The sequence below is a fragment of the Aythya marila genome, assembly GCF_965140915.1.
Source record: "Aythya marila genome assembly, chromosome: 26".
NCBI lineage: Eukaryota > Metazoa > Chordata > Aves > Anseriformes > Anatidae > Aythya > Aythya marila.
In genome coordinates, this window is record NC_139067.1 from 3703864 (window position 1) to 3722006 (window position 18143).

At 42.4% G+C, this 18143-nt stretch overlaps 1 protein-coding gene across 1 annotated transcript in view; it reads right to left on the reverse strand.

Annotated features, from left to right (window-relative positions):
- LRRTM4 (leucine rich repeat transmembrane neuronal 4) overlaps positions 1 to 18143 on the reverse strand; it is a gene marked incomplete at its 5' end in the record, with an annotated part of 205510 nt that overhangs the window by 63185 nt on the left and 124182 nt on the right. The window contains one exon of the mRNA XM_082779587.1: positions 10261 to 10332. Coding sequence (XP_082635713.1) covers positions 10261 to 10332 — 72 coding nt within the window. The remainder of the gene's footprint in view (positions 1 to 10260; positions 10333 to 18143) is intronic.

Genomic DNA, 18143 nt, shown 5'->3' on the forward strand with positions numbered 1-18143 from the left:
GCTCTACTGACTTCCTCACAACTCTCTGCACCTACCCCCAAGTAACACTGGTATAACTAACATTTATTTTCTGCAGGTAGAGCAACGCCTGTCACGCACTACGCATTTTAATATCAAATGCATTAAGCATTGCTGAAAACCCACATCACTATATTTTACATTATCTGCTGCTTTCTTAAGTACATTTTTCTTTCCTTTAATTCATTAAACTCAGAAGCAAACAGAGAAGCTCCCTATGTATTTCAAAGGGTTTAGGAAGCAGATCCCAAATGAAAGCCTTAATTCAGCCGTTAAATCACACGATTGATTTAATATACATGAACATTCCCCTCACCTTGCTTGCTCTAGCTGGATCAGGTCAGATCAGATTATTCAAGATGATAAGGTGGAAGTGTCACTTGAAGGCAAAGAGAGATAAAGGATTAGCTGAACATTCTGACTGGGAAGTGGATCATATTTTACCCTCTGTCAGCTCAAATGTCTGACAATTCACAGCAGCACCCTGCGCTTCATCTGCGCCGCTCGGCTGATGCGGATGGAGGGAGAAGCTCGTGCTGGAGAACCCTCTTCTGCTGGAGAGGCCAACAGGTAAGGAACACAAAACGATCTTCCAAGATTTCTCAGGTGCAAAGTACTCATGAAATGCTGCATTCGTCTCTGCCCCGAGTTTACTTTCTGGTCCTTTTCTTTATGACCAGGAGCAGAGGTGAGGCGTCTGTCCGCACCCCTGCGCCGTGCCAGCACTAAGGCAGAGACATGATGGAAATAAATGGGGCTGCTTTCAGCTCCTCTCCCCTGATTCCAAGCCTCTTAGTCTGCTATTGATTTGTGCTACGTACAGCACAGCACCAGAAATCCCAGCCTGAGTTTCACAATTAAACTTAGGAATTCAGCACTGCCATGGGCCAGTCGGTATTACAATAATACTTTCATTAGCGCTAACAAAACAAGGAGGGAGAGAACAAAAGTTCCAGCACTGACTTATTTTGAAGCTCCTTTAAAGGACAAAATTAGGGCAGAGAGGGTGATTCTGAGCAAAGACTCCCTGAGAGCACTTTTTAAAGAGGAACTGAGATTTGTCAGGCACCGATTTAAAAGCAGGCCTGCAGACAGACGTGCAAAAGTGTTATGGAAAGTGCTTTGGGACCGTGGCTGGTGCACATGTACAAAGTGAACTTTGTACAAATGCTTCCTTCCTTGTGTCAAATGCAACAGTCTGTATAGGAATGCTATTTTCCCCTATTTATCATGGAACAACACACCGTGCTGCTGGAAAACCATGCTCTGCCTTGCGTACTGCAGCCTTGCAAGTGGCTTATGGACCCAGCACTTTCTTTTTCTTCGGTGAAGTAATAAAAATATAATAAAATAAAATAAAAATATAATTAAAATATAATTAAAATTTAAAGTATGAAGGTCAAGCATTGTCTTCTCTTACAGAAGCGATGGCAGCGGAAAGGACCTAGCACAGTTAACAGCATTACTCCTTTCCTTTAAGCACAACAGCAGTGAGGAATTGAGCTACCTGGAACGATTTGGGCCTCTTTCCCTGCACCTCCGTGTTTCACTGCCAGCAGCAGCCCATCCCCTGTTCGTTTTAATAACGCTGGGATTCCATCCTTACGCGTCCATTTGCGTGACTAATGCTCAGCCGAATGCCTAAATCCTCGACTGAAACCATCAGCGTTCTGCTCATTTCTATTCTTCAAGCCTCACTTCCCTTCACTAGAGACCCACAACCGCGTCCCATCGCTTGCTATCAGGGACAACAAAGTTACACGAGGCTTTTCAAGCTGGTCTGGCTCATTTGCTACTCTGGAAATGAGCGATTTTCTTCTGCCTCTAATTTTCTAACCACAACGCTCGTATGCAAACGTCCGTGGCCCTTCTCTCCCGGAGCGAGAGAAATATGGTCAACTGCAATTATTAATTCTGTATTGTTGTTATGACTTTAAACTGTTCTTTAAAGCCACTGTGGTCCCTTTCAAGCAGTGGAGAAAAAGAGCACTTTAATCACTAAAAGTGCATTAAAAATTCAACACTTGAAGCCTGCCTAATAGATTGATATTTCCCATGAGCTGTCAGGGTAAGATTAGCTATTAAAAATTCACTTGTCCAGAGGCATGTTAAATCTACCTGAAATTGGGCTCTGCTTGTTTTCGTGCTTGTTTGTATGTTTAAAGAGATGCTTAAATTTCGATCTCTTTGCAATTTAAATAAATCAGAGAAATGTGTGTCTTTTTACAATGTTTTAAGATCAACTTTTAGTTCAAACGCCGGCAGACACTTGATCCTGCTTGCCCTTTCCCAAATGCCACGGCTGCCTTGATGTCTGTAGCAAACCCTAGATAAGGAGCACCGTGCAATCATTCTTGCTCTGAATTTGACGCCTTGTGTCTTCAAGTCCCCAAACTCTGCTTTGTCACCACAAACTTTTCCATTAGCTGGGATGAGGGCTAAATTACCGGAGAGACACCTCCAGCTGCAGAGAACCAGGCAGGTCAGTTAAAGGTGATGCTGAGCCTCTGGAAGCGCACAGCCTTCACCAGACAGAGCCGAGGGAAGGCACACGATGGCAGGAGTCTGGCCATGGGATAAAACTTACCAGAAGCCACCTTCCTCGGTTCTTCAGCCCTTCCAAAGGAATCCCATCACCAGCCAGGATGCTAACGTGCAATATGAACACAGAATTAAAGGATTCCCCATCCTCAGCAGGCTTGCACACTAAGTGCAAGAGACCTCAGACAGGACGGAAAAGCAAAGACTGAAGTAGCATCGATCAGCAGCGCAAGCTCATCACGACGTCTCGGCAGATCAGTCGTTGTCAACCTTTCTTTTTGGTCTAGTTCTCCCATAAAAAGAGGAAGAACCTGCCTGCCTCGAAGCCTGGCAGTGTTGGACACCTTGTAGCTTTCTGATCGTAAACAAGTAACACACACAATTTAATTTAGAGGAAAATCTGAACTGTGTTTGCCAGTCTAAGTGAATTCTCCTATGACGAAGATTCTATAGATAGCTTTCTATTGCATTTCATGGTATTTCTTCCACTGTGATGTTACAAGCAGAAACCACACTGGGAACAATTTAGGACTGAATAGAAAATGATAGTGTCTAGACAGCAACTATGCCTGAAGTATTTTCGAGGAATATGAAAACAAGAATTCCCATCAGTTCTGGGCCGCTAATAGCTCGAAGCTAATAATGACAATGTTAATTTTGATTTAAACAGATTCAAGGCAGGTATTTTCAAAACAAACTCAATGACCTGGAATAGGAATTCTAATTTTCAAAGCTGGACAATTATTAATCATTTATATTATTCAATTAGCACCGACATTCCTAATGACTAACATTCTTTATGCTTCCATCTGGTACTCAGACGCATCACTTAATTTTATTCTTAAGAAATAAACGGAGCTGCAAAAGGTTTTTTGATGCACATCCAAAGGAAGGAGAGTGCTATTTGTCACTGGTTTCCCTTTTTCGTTCTAGAAAAAACATTCCCTTAGGAAAAAAAAAAAAAAAAAGGATTTAATGTCTTCTATTCCCTCTCAAAACTTTGTCAGTTTCATTAAAAATAAGTTTGTTCGCTGATTATTTTACTGGTCTTTCTTTTGTGCTAGATGGCCAGTCAGGCTCAGATGTTCAGACAGAGGTCTTCATGCAAGTATTTACACAGCAAACTACCCAGACTAAAACTCATTGCTTCAGCTAGTCAAAAACATTCCTATAAAACCTTTCTCCTTGTATCAAAACAGGCTGCTCTGACTCATTAAAAACACCTTACAGAAACACGTCGTGTCAAAATACTTGCAGGAGAATTTCAAAGCATTTGGTTCTACTCAGGTCAAATAAAGTCAAATTTGCAGCATTTCATAATTACCTCCGTTTCATGAAAAGAAAAAAAAAAAGCTCTGATTTTTTAAACAACTATGGATTTTGAAGTTTAAGGATTTCCGTGTACCTTACAGAAATACATATCTGAATCCATTCCTGTATGCCCACAACAAGAGATTCATTATTAAACGCACGATTCAGAGCTCAGCTAAATATGGCAGCTCTGCTCCCACAACTGCTCCTTGCTTCTTGGCTTTATCCTGAGTGAGCAAGAAAAATGAGAAGAGGAAACCCACTTTTTTCACCAGTAGAGAGGCTCCGAACCAAATCAGCCCCTCCTGAACATGGCAGAACCCTTCCCATTAGCGAAGCAGCTTGCAGCCTCGGCCAAACGCTACGATTTCAAGGGAACAACAGAAGCAGTCTTTAGGGTCTCTAACCCAAGTGGCTCCTTCAGCTGGTACTCTGCCCATAATAACACCATTTTATTCTATTGGCGGAGTCTCTGCACGACTGCCCCGATAATGAAGTCCATAAAGGATGCCGTCTGCCTTCTGCAGAGAGATGGGAGCAGCCACTGCCTGGCAGGGAAGGAAATCAATGACTCCAGTGCGAGCACCCTGTTGGCTACAGTGTGGAGTTATCAATTTTCTTCCCAGCTAGACAGCAGCTGCTTCAGTCATTCCACTTTTTTTTTTTTTTCTTAAGAACAAAAAAGGAAGCAGAACACCAAAAAACAAAACACCAAAAACCCAGACTCACACACAAAAAAAAATAAAAAAAAATCAAACCCATCCTCTGGCCAGCAGTTGGCCATGGCATCGTAAATCAGCTTGGAAACGTTTATAGGAAGGAATCCCGTATTCATGACAAGCTGAAGGTCCGGGTCCTTCCAGTAAGATTTCGGTTTTTACCCAGCAGAATATGCAAGCCTTCAGCCTTATACACCAGGGCACGTGCTCAGTGCCATACACAGACCTGACTCAGAAAGCAGATCACCTCGGCTGCCCTAGAGCTGAACCTAGAGCTGCAGAAGGCTCTCCCAGCAGGGCAGGGTCTGGCTCACTGTCTTCCACTAAATATATTCAGCTCAGCATTGGTAAAATGAGTCATGTCTTCAGAGCCCGATTTTCCTATTAAGGGAAAATAATAAAAAAGGATATCCGTAACTAGGCAATGAGCAACCAGCTCAGCTCCCCTGAACGCGCTGCTTGTGCTGCTCCCTGCTCTGCTGGCTTCCAGCACCGGGCCAGCCTTCACCTGGATGAAATAACTGCTGAAGGGAGCGGTGCTCTGCTGGTGGTGGTTGCTCCAGTGCTCACTGCGCACACATCCTGACTGTCTTAAGGAAGGGCAAAGAGAGACAGAGACAGATCAAGATTTCAGCTGCATAAATTGTTCCAAGAATTCTGGAAGAGTTAAATCGGCACTTTTCAGAACATGCACAGCTTTAGACTATGAGAATGGTCTTTAATCTGTTCTCCTTTAAAAAAAAAAAAAAAAAATAGGTAGAATAAAACTATTTGAAGTGCCACTGCAATGAGAAAAACGATGAAATAAACACAAAGTCATCCATTAAAAGCTCACAGACCTACCCGGTTTTCCCGTAGTGACTTTGGAAAGTCCTTTGCAGAGCAACGAATTCATGAATGCTAATGACAAATTAAGTTTTAAACTTCTTGTACATAATGGTAATCACCTGTGCATGTGAATTTATCATATGGTAGATGCATCCTACGTGGTAACTCCTTGGAGAGGGGAGTGTCATCATGCTTGAGACAGATGGGGACAGCAGCATGGACAAGACCGATGCCCTACAGCACATACACACCTTGGTCACCTCCTGGGTGGTGGCTTCCTTCCCTGCCCACGTGCCCAACTCTTTCCTGGCACATTCACAGCATCTCAACACCTTCACAGGTTCTGTATTAAATTGTTGGTGCTTTTCGATTTTAGCTAGACTTTTACATTAATAAAACCGCTTTCCCCTTGGATGGCACACAACGGACGAGTACAATCGTCATGAATCCATAAAATATTCCAGGACACTCAATAAACTTGATACAGTGCATGCAAGCCCATAATTAGTACGGCAAAAGGAGCAGGTATTTCATATTTAACCAACTGCTAGTGTCAGCTCTGCGTACATGCATCACTGAAAGACTAAGTGAAGAAGGAAAAATAAGGAACCACTACATACATTTATTTCCAACAAACAGAACACCAGGCATTCACGTAGACAACACTAGCTTAACGTAGTAATTTAAAGCTCGGGCTCCTATGGTAGCATTACTGAACAAAGTTATTTTATACGACAGAATGCGATTTCACACCATTTATTTTATTATTCTGCCAATTGCCTACATCAGTTCTGAACGGGGCCAAGTGGAAACCTGAACACAAGCACTAAAATAATGAGCCTGTGCAAATTCTCATCCTCATCACCTCCTTCCACCATTCCTGGACCGCTACCAACTTAACTCGCTGCTTTTCCTTGCACTCAGGTCAAGACCTGCTGACCCCGAGCCCCTGTCTGCTTGGCTCCTTTGGGGCAGGAGGATGCTCGCCCCGGCAGCCTCCAGGTGAAGCACACCCCCCGCATGCCACAACAGGTTTTGACTTTCAAATGGAAGCCTCCAGGATCGAGACAAATCCATCATTCTAATGCTCAAAACTGAGCTGTTGAAACCAAAGGAAATGAATCCGTACAGTGGATCACCAGCCATGTGTAGAACGTCGCTCCCGGAATTAATAGGTACTCTGTCATGCCTTCGGACGGCTTTCAGCCCGTTCCTACTCAGCTAAAAAGGACAGCAGGAAATTTCTGCCCTCTTTCCCCCTGCTCTCTCTCCCTGCCTGCCCCCTTTTAAAATCCACAGTGGTGAAAACTGAGTGATTCATGATCTAATTCTAGCAAAATAAATACTGCTAAGCACAAACCCAAAGGTTAATTAACGAAACAGCTGAATAATGAGGAGCCATTTGCAGATGTGGGACTGTCCTGGACTGCCTGGAAATCCTGTCTTGGATCAGGGCTCCAAAGCACCATGCCTTCTGCAGCAGCAAACAACAAAAATAAAGTGTGATCTTACTGCTCTGACTTCCCCAGACTTCAGTGCCTTTTCTGGGTTTGGGCTGGCCGTGAAATCGAGGAGTGCTGCTTTTTTTTCAGTCATACAGCAATAATAAAATCCAGGTAAAACTCCACAGCCGCTAATTAATAATGAACTTAGGGTTCCTTTTACCCTAAGTTTCATGGTGCTTTCTGAGCCTTGGGATGCATCCCAGTGATCCATGCAGTGAACAGCTCCCTTCAGATTGCTAAACCCTGCTACAGAACAGGGCAACGAAACCCATGAACCATCAGCTTGTGTGGAACAACAGGTCCCAAAACTTAGGTCTGCCCTGAAATAACTCACAAAATTTAGAGTGTCCCCATTTCTCTCCACTTTAACCCCAGGCTCAAGTCCTAGAGGAACCACCAAGTTATCTCCCGTACTTTTTCAGCATCTCACATTTTCCCCTCTAACACAGCCAAGGGGCTGTGCAGCCTTCCCCATATTTTCTCAGCTCAGAGCAATGAATAACAGCACGTTCCCTGTCAGGTCTGCAGCTCTTGACATATAGCGGCACAAAGCTACAGCCAGGGATTTTTTCTGGCAGTGTTCTCGGTCATTCAGCCTGTCTTTCCAGTGAGGAAGATTTTCCAGTTTTCTGAAATAAGCAGGTCTGGTTTGGCCTCTACTTCAGACAGAGAAGGGGGAAAATATCCCCAAATCTTCATTCCAGCAGTCTTTGAAACTGTGTAGGCCAGAGAGTGAACGTTTGAAGCTGGAGTGACCATGAATAAAGTGGACAAAACAGGGGGTGAGGGAAGAAAAAAGGAGGATGGCAACACATACTGCTAAACGTACTTACAGAAAAAAGCCTAAAAGGGCTGCTTCCCCAAATATTGCTTTGTGGTGACACAGTTGGATATCTCAAAAAAGTAGTATTTTTAGTTGCTGCATCGCTCTCATACATGAACTGAGGGATGGCTTTCAATGTGAAGTGCACACCCAGAATGATTTCAGGTGATTCCATCTACCCCATCTGTCTGTACAGAAAAAGACCTCAAATTGCTTTAAAAGTCTCCATTAGACAGTATTAGAAGAAAATGACTAAAGTTCTTAATAATCACGTTAATTCTAGCCCACTTCTTGTTTTCTGAAAACAGAACAGACTCCCAAGATCTCCCTTCAAAACGTTACAGCTGACGGGTATTCACCAGCCTTGATGGTTTCAATAATTATCGTTACTGAATGAATATATTGACCTGTAGCTCCCAGTGATGACCAATTTCCTTGTTTAGCTGTTACAACTGATAAATTACCCTTAGCTGTGTATATATATGAACAGACTCAGCAGCAAGTATTGAGGAAGAAGGATTCTGGTTTTAAAACCGTGTCAGGGAAGCCACGGGAGCGTGATGTGCTGGATAACCCCAGCACACAAAGCACTTCTCTTGCTCTGAGACTCACACTTTGCACCTGAAGGAAAGCCATCAGCAGTTGTCTTTTAAAGAAGCCCTTCGGGCTGAAGACGTTTCAATGCTAGGTTACACCGGCTATCTGTTCACCGAAGCAGTTTTACAGGAAGCCCAGCAGACACTTTCTGTTCCAGGTCACCTAAAGCATGCCATTCTGCTTGTTTCTCCAAATAAAACCAGAAAAAGTACGAAGCTCAGTTGTATATTCTAGGGAAATCACTCTTGGCACTGGAAAATAAGCGAGCCGCCAAAAGATTTTCCAATGTGCTCACTGCTATAACAAAAGCACTCCCCTGAACTGGAACTGAAATGGTGCAAGACACTGCTTCATTTGAAATGAAGGGGAGAACTCACCAACACGCCTGCTCAAGGAGCAGCACAGTTGATCCCCACTGGTAACTTACACAGATTTCACTCCTAACGTATGCAGACAATTATTTACAGCTCTACTGTCCTAGGAACTCAGATGACAGCAGTAGCCATAACGTCAGTAGCTCTAAACTGGAAGTGAACTGATTTTCAGACACGTTGGGGACAGACACCTTTAAAACTAAAGAAAGAAACAAAAAGAACAAGCTGTTGGAAGGGCAACAGATGCAAATTCAAGATCTCTTGATTTTATGCCAGGCTTTTGCCAGTGACTTAATGAACAATCACAGACAAGCTACTTCATGTTGTTTCTCAATACATTAATTAGGAATAGCAATACGCATCTCACACACAGTTCTGCAGCTGAAAGGTGCTATGTGCAAAGAGTTTTATTTATTTAAAAAACAAAAAAGGAGATAAAAACAATTTGCCAGAATTCTCCAAATCAAAACAAACAGCAGCTTCCCAAGAAAGCCAAGCACAACATCAAGCAGCTCTCTGTACACCGAGAGGCACTGTGCAGATCAGGATTCATTTGTCACGAAGAGCTACACACGTAGGGCTACGTTCTCCTAAATGAGAAGGAAAAACACTCGGAAATTTTAGCAGCACAAGTCTTTCCACACCTAACCACCACATTTGAAAGAATATATTCTGTATGTAAAATGTTCTCCAAGTGCCCACAGGCAGAACTCTTGCTGAAGGCAAGCAAAAAACCCCAACCAACATCAAAACAATGGTTTCAAAATCCCACCGTACTAGAACAAAGCATGCAGCAGTTGCTCCTTGTCCACAAATGCTCAAGTTTTCATCTTAAATATCAATTAGCACGTCTTAGGGGTCATTGTCACACAGATGATCTTCACTGTGGTGGCACTACCTATCTGGATGTTTATGCAGACCTTGAAGTCTGAGGGTTTAATATCCAAGTCTAAAGGTTGGGAGAAGGAAGGGTTCTCCCTGGGTTTTACAGGGAAGACGACAAGTGCAGAAGGATGGCTTAACTTGTCACAGTGGACCTGCAACAGATCTCAAGCTTTAGCATTTGATGTGCTTTGAAGACAAAGCAAAAAGAGCTTTCATCCACCAGCAGAGTTTTGTACATTCAGTTGCAGACACCCTCTGTTGTTGATGAAATAAGGAATGCAACAGCGACAATTTAATTGTCTTGGCATCAAAAAAATCCTGCTAAACCTCCATCTACAATCACATCCTTAATTAAAAAAACATTGCCTATTTTTTAGCTATCAGAACTTTAAGTACATATAGCCTCAAAACTATGTTCTGAAAGTGTTTTTTGTTTTAATTATAGCCCATCTCATTTTTCTCATCAGCTCCAAAAGAATCAGGCAGGGTGATGCCACATTTTACTTAGTGGAAAATCTTAGAGACACCAACCGATGCTGTAAGCTGCAGGCTCTCCTAAAACAGAGCTGCAGAGGAACTCTGTCCCATAGCCACAGAAATAAACCCAAACATCCTGCACTTCCATTAGCAGCTTGCTGAATGTTGAGACGACCACTCACCTGTGATGGATGAAGAAAAGCAGGAGCAGGGAGCTCAAAGCCCTCGGGTAAAGTCTCACCAGTGCTTGGTTCCTCGTCTCCAAACACTCAACCAGACTCTGCCCTGGATTAAGTGATTTTAACTTTACAGAAAAAAAAAAAAAAAAAAAAAAAAAAAAAGCAGGAATTCCCCCTAGTTATTCTGTTAAATCAAGTTGTTGTTGCTTTGAGTTCCTTCTTTTAGCTGGTTCCACGAACAGCTGCACTAACTGCCAGATCACAGGTGGCTTTAGTATCAGAGGCCTGGCTATCACTAAAACACACACAGTATCACAGGTGTGTAAAATTATATGGAAACATAAAAGATAAAATGAATATGTTATTAAAGTGTCTTGAAGACATAATGAAAAGAAATCACTGTTTAATCATGGGAAGTCATCGTTTTTCTAATTTTAAGAACTCTTTAACACACCACCATTATACCTGCAATCGGGAATTTGTGGCAGAGAGCCCCGTTAACCTCTGGAATTCATTGCTGCGGTGACTGTCGTGGTTAGGTACTTTCTAGACATTTGACTAAAAGAAGAACTGTTAGGGAAATAAACTGACCTAATTTGCTATTATTCGCAGAAATTACCTTATTCAGTGGGAATTAATCAAAACACAGCCAGGCCCATGTACGTAGCCTTGCTTTCTGCTACAATTACCGTCCCTAAACTTGAAAATAAAAAGTGCTAAAGAAGGAAAACCAAGCAGTGAAGGAGCTTTTTCACTGTGTATGCATAACTGGAACTGGTAAAAGGTCACTGAATCTGATCCACTCTGTTGCAAGGAAATAGAAAACCTGAAATTGAGGGAAAAAAAAAATCCACTCCTCTAACCCTGGAGTTCTTTTAACAGAGAAAAAAAAAATGTGGCCCTTGGAGCAACAAAACTAATTAGAAGCAAATATTTGTGAAATGCACAGAGACCAGTTAATGATGTTGTAATGGCTCAATATAAAATGTGGCATCTCCCACACACCGTCTTGGAGGTGGCAGGATGCTGGTGAGTACCTGCTGTCCTGATGCTTCAGTACCAAAGCTTTTCAGTATGCAGCGCCTGCAGTTCTCATTGGTTTTCAGTCTGTTGTGGTGGTTGCATTCTTTAACAGAGAGAAAGCAAAAATCTTTCTTCAGCCCTATTTCTTAGCCTTAAATCTTTTAGTGAGCAAGAATGAGCTGCTCTCTTGATTAAACATGGGACTCTGTTTTACTCCATCATTTCCAGCATTAGCACCAAGAAGAAACACATAAAAGCCTCACTGTAAATGAGCAAAGTTAATGAAAAAGAGCCATGTGAGGCTTGTAAACCATCTCAGTGTTTCAGATCTCACTAGAACCTATAGCTCTAGCATGGCATCTTGCTTAGAGAAAAAGTACTGTGTTGTAAAAGGGTCTGTAAATTATCTAGGGTTAATACAGGTAATTGGGAACGGTCAGGATGAAGAAAGCTGGAACGATCTCCAAGGCAGAAGAGAGAAAAGGCATTGAGAGGAGGAATTTGTGCCTGGATTTAAATTTTTCAGGGCTCAGTTCTCACCGCAGCCTGGCCTGATGCAAAGCTTACTGACACCAGCCGACAGGGCTGGTCTGATTTTAGGAGGTTTTAGATCAGGCTCCCAAATCAAACACCTGTGTGCACTGGAGAGACGCGTGCTTTCTCATAACTGAATATTCATTAAAGGAAAACAGCCAACAGACACAAAAAGAAGAATACAATGAAACAGTACATGACTCAACAATAAATCATCATCGATTTCACTAAGCCCTTCTGAACCTGTTTAAATGATGGAGAGCAAGCCCAAAAAGAAGCCACGCACAGTCTGCAACATTGCATGCAAACTGCTGCAAAAGGCCCAGCAAACCAAGTGCACTTACCTGGCTGTGCTAATTACTCTGTTAGATTATTCAAAGATGATTTATAAATTGCATGGAAAAAAAAAGCCCATGTCTTTCTGTACTTCCTTTTCTTTATTTTAATTCAGTCTCACAATTACCAGGGCTTAATATGCAATGTCCTGATGAAAATTAATTATTAAAGTCCAGATATTTGTTATGAATTCAATCTGACCTCGGGTTTTATTTTTTGTTCGGTTGCTGTTGTTTTCTTTTGAATCGGGAACATTGAGGAGACACTTGTTTATGGCATAAACAGACTGGCTCGTTCTTAACAAGACAAATATTATACCAAGTTAATTTGAAGGTAGTATACATAATGCAGCATATCAATTTTGTATGCCATATGGGATTGTGCCTGCATAATAACAACTTAAAAACAACACTGCGTTGCCAGTGACAATTACTATACTGTAAACCATTTCGGTGGGGCACACACATTAATTTAATTCATTGCAGCAGGCAGGTAGGCATGCACACAGAAAAACCACTGCGAAATGACAAATGCTTTACAATTTACAACATAAATAGCTCCTTCAAGACTACAACCCCCTGTCATGTCAGAAGCACCTTCTGGCACTGCTCCAATTCATTAAGTCAGCCCCACTACGACAAAAAAATGTACCTGCAAACATACATTACAATCATTGCTAGCTCCATTTTCCTCTCCGCTTCATATGGATGCAATACCAGGGAATGCATTTTGGAGTTTTCATCTGTAACTCCTGAGGAGTGCTATAAAATATATACCTAGAAGCAATTCTCTCCTTTTCTCTTACAGACAAGAAGTTTCTTGTAAACAAGCCCTCAACATCCATGACTCAAGAACTGCTTCACATGATGCTGTGGGCAGCATGCTTAATTGGGGATCTCAAAAAAAGCTGGATTCATTTTAGGCTGACTGATACAGGCTTTAATCCCATCAACCCATCTTGTCAAGTCTCCCAGTGATGCTAGGACAAATTATGGAGAATTCCGCTCATTTCAGTGGAGCTAAATCCTGTACTGGAGAACTTGTACATATATTTATCAGTAATACCATTTATTCATCAAGGATCCTGGAAGGCTGCCCAACCATTCCACTTGAAGAGCACTGAGACTGCCTGCTTAATTTATATAGGAGCTTCTGAGGTGCATACGTACAGAACATGAACATAGCGGGACTATACTTACTTTTTTTGCACTAATTTAACCCAACTAGCATGCATGAGAGAAGCAGGGAAAAGGTTCAAATGGGCTCACAAGCACAGAAGGGGTTGAAGGCGCTTAGCATTTCTATTCAGGTTCCTAGCAGGGCCCATGAGTCCTCACTTATCTCGTTACGTCTCTTACCGTCATTTAAAACCTGCAAGAATATCTCTGGCTGTTCTACGACCACAGGGTGTACTTTCCGAAGTACAAAAATTCTCACAACTTATCACAACAGTTTTTTTCCTCTCATTGAGAAAAATTAAGGTGCCAGTTTCCAAGCCCAAAATAGCTGCGTGCCTGATCGCCTTTTATTCAAGGATCCTTAAGTCAAGGCCTAAGACGGGCAGAGTTCTGTGTTCCCCAGCTGCTCAGCAGTCAGGCTTTCACGCTCACTCTAACATGAAGGAAATCAACTCACTTTGTGACCAACGCCACTTCTGAGTGCTGAAAAGCAATCCTTTTACTTCAGACACTACGGCCTTGCTTAGTATTTGAAAGTGACAGGAAAATTCCCCCCTGCCTCCCAGAAACAACAAAACAAAAAAACAGTACATCAGAGAAAAACAAGCACATCAGAGGGTCTTAAGCCAAAACACCTAAAAAAAAAAGAAGAAAGTAAGATTGCCCAGTGTTAAAAATCAGTTGTAAATGCAAAGAAACTTTCTACAAGCTCTGTACAAGCTATTGTCTTTTCAGTCCTTTCTATTGACTATTTTAATCTGTTTTATCTGCACTGGCGTCATTTGTTGCTAACCAGAGTAATCTCCTTGCACATAAAAAAATGAAAAGGCTTCATGAGATTATGTAAAATCAACCAAGAATAGAAATTAATATAAATACTAAGGAATATATGGGCTGTTAGTGTGCGAGTCAAGATTTAATCTTTGGGAAGCAAACATTCAGATGTCTTTAGAAGACATTCATCCGTTTGTATAAGAAATTACCACGTCTTGAACTGATTTATTCTGACAGACTTGGACAGGTTTGCAGGAGCAGCTGGTGTGGCAGCACCGGCTTTACAGGGAACGTGGTCAGTAGTGTCACACTCAGGACGATCACTTCGGCACTCTGGGGCATTCCAGATGATTAAAAAAGGTAAATTTTAATGTTTCTGGGAAATTAGACATATTTCTGCACATCTATAACAATGTTTTCCCACTTATCCAGAAGAAGAAGAGCTTAAATAAAAAGGATGCCACAACTGACAGCCCCTTTCACTACCCTCCAAAGCTACAGAAATGGAGCAGTCAGTAATTGTGTCTGACAAATGGTTTCAGGGAAGTGAATGATTAACATTAACCCTATGTAACGTGAGCAGGGCACAGAAATGCCTTCCTACTACACATTATAACAAAAATTGCAATTAAACTGTTCACAGGAACTTGTTTTTTCTTAAATTTTGTGTTTCAGAGTACACCAACTTCTCCATAAGCTTCCCTAATAATATTCCTTAGCATGCAGAGGTCACACCACTGTCCTCAAGGTGTGGCTTTTTTTTCTGTGACAAAACATCTCAAACCCTGGCCATTACCTAGCAAGGTATAAAACAGAAGAGGAGCAAAGCAATGCAGTAGATTAAGCAAAATACAGTTAAGTGCTGCTTTGAACAGAACGTGCATAAGCACTTTCCTGAGCGATGGCCTTAGCTCCAAATCTCGTTAAATCACAGACAAAACTGCTGAAAGGACTTACCTGGCTTTAGCTCCTGAAAGTCATTGTAAAAAAAAAAAAACATTTTAGGCACTTATGAGCTCCACATCTTGTCAATTTGATCACTGAGTCTTACCTGCAAGCCAGCAGAAGCGCTCTGCAGCAACAGCTCCTGCCCTCCCCCAAAGGCCACCTCAGCGTGGCGGCTCTCCTCGGCCACCAGAGCTCAGGAGCAAACAATGTTCAGGCACAGCACTGCCATTTCCAGCCCCATCAACAGGCCAGGCAGGAGGCCCAGCAGGTACAATACCTCCCCAGAGAAGACGTGAGGGCAGCCTGACGGCCGGGGCTTGCCTCTGCGAGAGGCCTGTGAGGCCTGAGGAGCGCCAGGCCACCAGCGCCCTGCTGGGCCTGAACCTTCAGGGTGCAGTGTGGTGGAAACGTGGCCACATCAGGCCCAGATCTAAATATGAAATTCGCAATATTGAACATCAAAAATGATGTTGAAATGCCAATGCTAACCCAGTAACGAAAACTGGGGGGCCTCAAACACAGAGGAAACCGATGCCCAAGTTTGAAAGATTTCAAGTCACCATGATTACAAAAGCTGCCACAGTGCCCTCCTTGAACGTCAAAAGCCCAAGACACACTCCCTTTTTAATTCACTTTGCTAGTTACAAACAATAGAGATGCTTCAGAACAGTGAATTACGCTCTCTCACACACACTGAGCACTGCAGTAAGAATGAACAATGAGATGTGACTATGATGGAGAGCCAGCCTTTACATCTAAATTTTAACCGAGAAGTCTTTCTGCTTACCTTCCCTCACTTATACCATTGCGAACTGCGAGTACTACAATGCTATCTGCAAAGTAATTAATCTTCTTACTTATTTCAATCCCTCGTCTGCCAAACTATTATGAAAAATTCTCATGCATCCTGTTTCTGTAGTAAGATACTGCTCCTGAATTATCTGCACATTGAACATTAATGATGAGATGCCTTGTACCTCTGTAGGATAAGATGTCTCCAGGTTTAAAGATCCTAATGATTTCCTTGGTGAAATAAATCAGTATGCCTGATAAAAGCACTCCTCCATCCCTGACAGACTGCATCTGTATTATCATGCCCAGCACAGATGACTTATCTGTGTTCTCAGAAAAGTGGGGTTATAGCCTTCTGCTTTGTACTACTGTAACCACGTAACAAAGCGTTAAAAACTGCCAACAGCAGCAAGGCTGCCCCCTTCCCACATGTAACCCTACCTACTGAGGTAAACACACTCACTTAGTATAAAGAGAGTAAATATTTTTACGGCGTGGGTTAGACAAAAGGTGCGCAACAGACACATTTGGCTTCCCTGCTGGCAGGCAGCAGCAGGTGGGCGCACAGAGCTGACCCAGCACCGCGGCTGGGGAAGCTGATACCCTGCAGCATCACAGCTCCACGCTGAGACTGGAGCAGGGGACACGGCGAGGAAAACCTGGCTTGGAAAGAAGCATCCCAGGAGAGCTCCCACATCACCAAAAGCAGTGCTGGATGTGAAGGATCCCACAGCGCCAGGAGCTGACCTATACCATAGCACAGCAATAAGCATGCATTACTCGTCTTACCCATCGGCAAGAAGATATTCTTGGAGGCAGGCTGGATCCTTGGGAGCCATTATCTACCTCATGGAGCATTGCTCTCTTTGGCTGACTTGGTACCTCCTCTTCATTCTTTCTCGGTTTTGATCCACAGCCAGGGATCAAGCCTTGCAAAAGAGAAACTCAGCTATTGTAGTTTCCAATTACTCTCCCCTCCCCTTTTCAAATGATCCCAGCTAATTACCCTGAGTGGACAAAACAAACGCTGCTTGCCAGATGAAACAACATGGTAATCAGCAGCACTGTGCCAAACAGATAGTCCTCAATTAAAAACAAAAGAAAAAAAAGAAGCAACAAAACCACAAAAAACAAATACCACGCTATTGAGTTCAATGTCTTTTTTGCCACGTCTGGAATTGATTCATGGTCCTTCAATGATTTCACCAGGAAGCTGAAATAGACATATCTGAAATTTGGATGCGTCTATATTATACAGAGTAACTCATTTAAATCAGAGGGGCTTTCAAGTCTTTTTTATTAAGAAAGCAAAGATAATGACTCAAAGAAAATGCTAATTTTATTTGGTGGTTCTCTCCCCATTCAACTTCACTGATCAGAGAGACAAATTAAGAAAGATAGTGTGCTTACCCAGAAGTAATTTGTTAGACATCTTCAAAAATCGATGCTTGACACAACTGAGTATCTTTTTGCAATAGAATTTTATTTGTCATGTTGGGCTAGGAGCATCAGTTAATAATTCACTCCACAGTTCCATAAACCTCCATTGCTATCTTTCACACAACCTTGCAGTTTCACAGGCTGTTGTTAGGAGTAGCTTAAAATAGTCTGTTATCAGTGCTGACCCTCACTGTTATAACTCAAACAGATGCACTATCTGTGATCATTCTGACAAGGAAACAAAATAAACAACCCAGTAACTTTGAAAAGGACATATACACACTGAATACATACACATATAATGGCTAGCCACTCAAAAGCTCCTACCGTAAGCAATGGAAAGGTCAAAGCAGCAACTCAGAACTGCTCTCCCAAACCCCACCATTACGAACTGGCGATGGGGCAGAGCTGCTAAGCTTTGACTCAGACTGGGATTTTCCATTTTCTCAACTTATTGGATGTTTGCATGTATGCCTGTGCCTTGAACAGTAAATTAAGAGTCCAGAACAGCCAAACTGCAGAGGTCAAGGTACCTGGACTTATTGTGGTTTGAGTTCACATATTCAATGCAGCCAGGATGTGGGCTTAGGATCTACAATGGAACCCACAGAAATCTCAAAAACACAGATTAAAATTATTAAGTAGGCAAACCAGCTTGGAAATGGCATTTCCTTTGAGTCAAACACGCTGTTCATCATTCTGAAAGTGTCACCTTTAGTGGCAAAAACCATCACACCTGATTTAGTTCATCATCCTGATTTTCAAACTCATGAAATAGTGTGTCAGCATGAATTCATTGTACTCTAAAGGCTACAAGTCTTTGGTCCAACAAGTAACATTTTTTGTTCAGTGACTGCAAAT